Here is a 6958-nt window from a genome sequence, read left to right on the forward strand (position 1 = left end):
AAAGTAGTATGAGTTGCAGTGGACCTGCAGGTTTAACCTTCAGAGATTCACAAGTGGGGTGTTGTTCGACATTAATAGTTCAAGCTGGTGTTAACAATAGACCTCATTTCAGGCATTTAAACAATAAACATATCCAAAAAAAACAAGTTATATTGTGATGGAGGGACCAGAAGTGCTAAAACGCTAACTCATTTCTAGGTTTTCAGGTATCTGAATCACTGTATAACAAAGGGATTCAGAACTCTTAAAGGGGATGAACTTTATGGTGGATGGATGTAAAGGTCCGACCATCAATGAGACAGTGTGCCACTGAACAGTTGCACAGACAATGCACAGGCATGGAGGGAGTTACAAGAGCTTTGAACAAGTGTGTTTTTAAAACAACCATTGATGCCTCAAAAGCAACAGATCCAAGCGTGCAGCCATGCAGCGGGGGTTTCCTGCCCCCATTTTTGATGGAAGAAAGGTTTCCCATCACTTCTAAGCTATTGGCTCCATACAGTTTGGGATTACATAGAAGCACGAAGGAGGACACTCTGTTTACCAATCTGTTTTTTTTATTTGAAAACTCCCCCAAGCTTTTCCATTATCTACTCCATATCAAGCTTGACCTGAAGAGCAAACCTGGCTTCAGAAGGGTCAATGCAGTCGAGACCTTCTCCACATCCTTCACAGCCGATCCCCGCCCCCACCTCCACCCCCATCCTGCATATTGCTTTAGGACACAAGAGGGATGTGCACTCCCCTCCTCCTTATTCCCGCCCCTGCCTCCTTTGGTCCATTCTCCATTTACAACTTACAATAGCATCTCCCGTCACCATAATCTTTCTATTTCACTACCCCGCCCCTTGGGCTTAAGATGGATATGGGATTTGTCTCTCAATTGACAGCACTGCTGTTGTGCTTTCTGGCTCTGTCCACTCTTACGGATGGTCAGAGCATCCATTTGAAGAAAAGTCACTCACCGTTTGTCCAGACATTGAGTATTAAAAACTATAGCTTCATAGAGCGAGTGAGCAGAGGAGCCTGACAAAAAGGAACTTTAGATACCTGATTGATTATACTAATAATTATATTACGTACGAGCAATAAAATATAATGTACAGTAGGACAATTACTCATTATAATAATGATGGCAATAAACCCTAATGGTATACCATTATTGCGGTTGCTTGTACTACTTTCTTAAAACGACTACTTCTGCTACCTCTGCTACAAATACAAATGGTTATAACAGGAATCATTTAATACCATTTTGATAAATAATATTTTGAACATTTAAAATTGCTGTTACCCAGGCAATAAACCTGCATTTATTAATTGTTTTGAGCAACTTGGGGGCAGCTGCACCAACCAGTGAGCACAACATTGACATAAAATCATTTTTTTAACGTAATGATACTGTGTTAATTGTCAGCAAACAGTTGCTTATCTACACATATGGAGCAACATAATTATTATTTTAGAGTTTTTTTTTCTCACCACTTGAAGGAGAGCAAATCTATAACGAAGTAAATTAATATCCAAAGAAATTGTTGTCAACATATTTCTTTGTTCATTAATAGTATATTTTGTTAGACATCAGATGGGTTAGAACTAGAAGCAAAAACAAAACCTGCTAATGCTTATGCATTTCACTGCTATAACAGGATGGTTATTTTAAAGGTGTACTCCTACGCAATCCAATTTTAAATAATGTATAGGTTGCTGAATGTGGGGCCATCATTGACATGTAAACCCTGTTAGGAAGTGATGCTGATGGTGATTGTAAACCCTGATGTCAATCATTACAATTAACCTCCATTTCAGCATAATTAATATTTGTGCATTTTTTGCAGGTTACAAGCTAAACACACTCATCTCAGGGCACCTGGATACTATGATTTTTCTGGGATTGCTCAGTTTATGTGTATTTTATAATTAGCTCCAGTTACCAAGCTGCCTATTAAAACATAGCCCATTGGAGACACAGCCTCGGTTCTAGGTTACATTTTATTTTAACCATAAATGTAATGCCCTGGGGGAAAAAAAGGATTACGTTAATATCACATTATAGGTTTAATGTATTAAGCAATCAAGTAGTTACATTTGCTGCATTCAGCTGCATAATGAGTAAACATTTTAAATAGCCAAAACACTTTATATTATGGCGAGTCAGGCCATCTATTATGATAACAAAGGAAGGTAAATGTTAGTGCACAGAGGTCATTTATTGAAGGCAACAGAGATAAACTGGGATTTTTTCCTTTCCAAAATGTTCCTTCAAAGCGAGAAACAACGAAGGGAACAGGGGACAGGGGAGAAAAAAAATCTTCATTGAATATTCATTAACCGTTGCCTAGGTGTATACATGGCTCTTAACCACTCTTGTTTATGACTTAAGGACTTGTAGTACTGACCTTAGTTTAACACAGAAGCAGATACCAAATTAACCTCTAGCCTCCACAGGGCTAGCCATGCCCTGCTAACAAGCAACCTGTCTAGACACACAAGAAGTACTTTATGATCCCACCTCTCACAATCGCTCTCTCTCTCTGCCTCTCTCCGTCTTTCTCTCTGCCTCTCTCCGTCTTTCTCTCTTTCTCTCAACCTCTCTGTTAACACGTACCGGCACATCCTCTATCCCTACTAACCTCTTCTATCGTTCACCTCAACATTTCATCCCTATTTTGCCCCTGCACCATTTATCATGTACCTCCCAAGCTGTGCAGTGTTTGGGTCATGCACCCAGCTACCAGAGTTTTTATCAGATGGTGGACTTTCTCTTATCCTTCACAACACAGCCTGGCCAGAGCAGAGTAAAATAATAATGGGAAGATCTGAAACCTCAAGGGTGCTTGATTTAAATTAAAGTCACAATAAGTAAGAACAATAGTAAAGCTATACAAATAAAAGCTTAATCATGTTACAGTATACATTTCAAAGCAGATGTCCACATGACTATTGTAAGACCAAGAATTTCAGAAAAGATGGCAGAAATATCTAGCAGAACGTGCAAAGAGGTCACTAAACTCACTTACTGTGTATCATATGCACAGTATAACTATGACATTGTAAAACTGAAATATTACAATCATTTATCTCAAAGGAATAAGATGATAGGAACAACAATTTAAAAATAATTAGCCCTGTCAATTATAGCAATAAAGGCACTTCATTGGTTTCACTATATGTTATACAAATATCAGATGTGATTCATTCCTTCTCCCCGACTGAGAAGAACAAAACATGTTTATTCCATGTTGAGCCTAAAAATGTCAGAAATGAGTGCAAATGCAGGTTATATTTCCCCAATCCAAGGTGATGTATATATTGCTTGTTTTCAACCAACCATATGCAGTTCATTTGGGATGCTGACTTTAAAAACAATATAAAAACGACTGCCAACTGTCAATTATCAGTTAATTGACTAATTGTTGCTACTTTACTTTACTTACAGTCTGCACTATGATCCAGAAATGTCTGTCCTTCCTTGCAGGCAGATCAGACCTGAACCTGTACATCTGGACTCCAGCTAAAGGCTCACTGTCCAGCAGCAGCCAGTTCTCATCTAGACTGTGACAGTTTGCAGTGGTCCATGGAAACTGTGCTGTAAAAATATAGCATAGTGCGGGAACATAGTTAGAAATTAGGTTAGAAGCATTCCAGGAATTACTTTTTATAAGGCCTGGTCAAAATCTAAAACTACCTTTAATAATTTCTCCACAATAAAATGTTATAACAAAGTAGTCATATTCAGATATTCATGTTTATATTTCTACTTGAATGTAAAAGTAAATTGCAAGATAACACATTTATATTTTATACAAATAAAGCAATTATTAAATGGATGAATTTGAGCTTTTAGTTTGTATTAGGTCATTTTATTATAACACTATTGGGGATATCAGAAATGTTAAAAAAAAAAAAAAACCTGTAACAGGCTTATCCACATAAATGCAACGTTTGCAAATTGTTGATGTGTTTACTAAAACTGTGTGTTAAATAATTATAAATATGTCAAACTCTCGAAGCAGAGATTACCCAGTGTCTGTCTACATTTCTGCTCATGTAGTTTTCACTTCACTCAGAATATGTACCACCGCGCTCTTAAGAGTTTTGTCCTCGCTCGGTCTCCGTATAGTACACGCCTCTGATTGGTCAGTTCACGGTCCATGCAAAATACAATCGTTTGGAAGACGTCCACCGGGTAAGTGAAACACTACCAAACATTTAGCTTATAATAACAATTATAAAAGCAAACATCTCCATGTGCACTCCGCTTTATATTCAGTAAACGTATACAATGTACTAACAAGCAAAAGCACCCTCTCACACCATTAAGTGCAAGCATTCTCGTGACAGAGTTGGCAGTTAGCCGGTTAGCTACACTCATTAGCTAGCAGCTAACGCTACTTGTCCATACAGTGTGAAGCTAATTATTATTGACTACATCAGTGTTTGGGTCAAAGTGGGAACATGACTACGCGTTACGCTCAGAACCCACTGAAAGACAATTGCTCCTGCTGTTGAATTAAATACATATACGCCATCAAGCACGAGTTAGCTGGCACGATGCTAATGTAGCTAGCTGAAGGAAACAGGCACCATAACAACGTCACTTGTTTCTGCAACTTTTTTAGATCACAGCAAAGATGAGTTTGAGAAAGCAGACCCCGAGTGACTTTCTGAAGCAGATCATTGGGAGACCTGTGGTGGTCAAACTGAACTCTGGAGTGGATTACAGAGGTAATTCACCCGGCATGTACAACATATCCCTTTGTTTCCAGTATGTGATTACAAGTGTTAAGAGTTCTCTTATGCCTTAACAAAACACGTGTGTGATCTGCCTGCAGGTGTCCTGGCCTGCCTGGATGGTTACATGAACATTGCCATCGAGCAGACTGAGGAGTATGTCAATGGGCAGCTCAAGAACAAGTATGGAGATGCTTTTCTAAGAGGGAACAATGGTAAGATTGTCCAATTTATTATTTTATCGCCAATTTCAAGAAGTGAGCATGTGTGCACATTGTTGTCTTATACAAGCCAGTAGCCAGAGTGGTCATGATACTATAAACAAAAACAGGCCACAAGTAGTCAGTTTTTAACCTTTTACACTGGAAAAGGTTCGTTTTTCTAAACTAATAACATTAAACATAGCTCTGTTCCATTTAAGTATCCCCGTGTACAATTACATATCATCTTAATCCTTTAGAGATGTCTTTTGCTTAGTCTTAGAGCGTTGTGGGCAGAGATATCTGTCAGATGGTGCCAAAAAACGTTTTAAGTGACTACACAAATCGGTACTGTTCAACAAAAAGAAAAAGTATGACAACCGTCAGAAAAGCACTGACATTGTATTCAGATCCCCCCCCCCCCCCCCCCCCCCCCATTCGTTTACAAAAAATAAAAAAGTTTCATTTACTGGCCCTTTGATTGTTCCAAAAAGTGTGAACTAGGATATTGCTGATGCTGTAGGAGCTATTATTGTGACTGAAGTTCTCTCAATTGTTGATAAATAAAAAATCCCAACATGTTTCATTATTTTAGTATTCACTATAAAATCAATGTCTTCCTTCCTCTCCTGATTTTCCCTACACCAGACATGTGCTGTATTTACCGTTATTCCCTCTTGAGTATGAGTCATGCCGCCCGGTGGAGTTCTCTGTGTGAAGAACGAGCAGAGCTGCAGTTGTACTCGTCCACCCAGAAGGACCAGTGCAAAAAACATTTCTACAATTGAACTCAGAAGAGAGATGTGATCACTCTGAGATCTACATCAGTGAGCCTGTTCTTACCACAGAGAATGTATTTATGGTGTACCATGGGAAGTGAAGGGTGACTGCAAAGAGCTATAAGCATTACGGGTCAACCTTAAAGTACATACATATAAATTCCATATGAATGTACAATTGCAGCAGACTTGATCGCATCAAATGAACACATAACAAGACATAATGCATTTCAGATGCCATTGTGTTTATACAGTAAAACTACAGCCTTTTTTAATGTTCAATGTTTTTTCTCTCCACAGTCCTTTACATCAGCACCCAGAAGAGGAAAGTGTAGTGAAGACCCTTGTTTTTTATTTTTTATTTTCAGTGTTTGATATGTCGGTGGACAACTGTCCTATGTTGTTGGTTCTGTAAAGGCTGAATACCTGTGTTTGATTTTGTCAAATCGGAATATGTTAATAAATCCCCAGTTTTGATTTACATCTGATTTGGTGAATATTTTTTTGTTCGCATTTTGGTTTGAACTTCACAAAGATAACAATGTTTTTTTCTTTCCTCAAGTGTTCTTTGTAAAAATGTTAATGCTAGGTTTGAGGTAACGGTATCATTTCAACAGGCCTTGTTCTCAAAAAGTTTGTTGCTCATATCTTTGGATTTAATTCTTGAATATATCGGGCTTCTTCACAAGTGCCAGTGGGATTGTTGCAGGGGAATACAGATTTTTGGCTTAAATCCCTCTAAGTTCATCCCTGGAGGAAGCAAATCTACCAATGTTTTACCACAAGGCTTCAAAGGGATTATAACTCAAATTTGTAATTTGCCAGTACTAATTTTGTAGTTGATCTTGATACAAATTGCCTACAGAAAGCAATTACTGAATAGCCTGTGTACAAATGTACTTAAATTATAAAGCAAGAGCAGGATGTTAAGTACATTTGTAATTTGAACAGGTGTTTTCATTATTGGAAATAAAACAAAGCAAGTATTGTTTCACATATTAAAAAGACTGCATTTCTACTGAAAGCTGTTGTTTTTTCTAATTATTTTCATAGTGAAGATGAGTGTTGGTACTGGAAATGTTCCTACAGCTCTGACTCACTCCGTTAATGTACCTGCATCTGAACTTCACTGGTATCCAGCTGAGACAATCATAAAGCATATGCCTGCATGATGGAGTACTTATACATACAAAAACAACTCACTTTGTTAAATGCAGCATTGGAGAACACTTCAGTATGTACGTA

General features: G+C 38.0%; 1 protein-coding gene across 1 annotated transcript; it reads left to right on the forward strand.

The window, feature by feature from the left end:
- Nucleotides 1-4073: 4073 nt before the first annotated feature.
- Nucleotides 4074-6737, forward strand: lsm6 (LSM6 homolog, U6 small nuclear RNA and mRNA degradation associated). The gene is made up of 4 exons (XM_034231243.1): nt 4074-4189; nt 4623-4728; nt 4836-4949; nt 6014-6737. The coding sequence occupies exons 2-4, from the start codon at nt 4635-4637 to the stop codon at nt 6046-6048; spliced, it is 243 nt and encodes an 80-aa protein (XP_034087134.1). The 5' UTR covers nt 4074-4189; nt 4623-4634; the 3' UTR covers nt 6049-6737.
- Nucleotides 6738-6958: the final 221 nt, after the last annotated feature.

The sequence above is a fragment of the Gymnodraco acuticeps genome, unplaced genomic scaffold, assembly GCF_902827175.1.
Source record: "Gymnodraco acuticeps unplaced genomic scaffold, fGymAcu1.1, whole genome shotgun sequence".
In the NCBI taxonomy this organism is placed as follows: Eukaryota; Metazoa; Chordata; class Actinopteri; order Perciformes; family Bathydraconidae; genus Gymnodraco; species Gymnodraco acuticeps.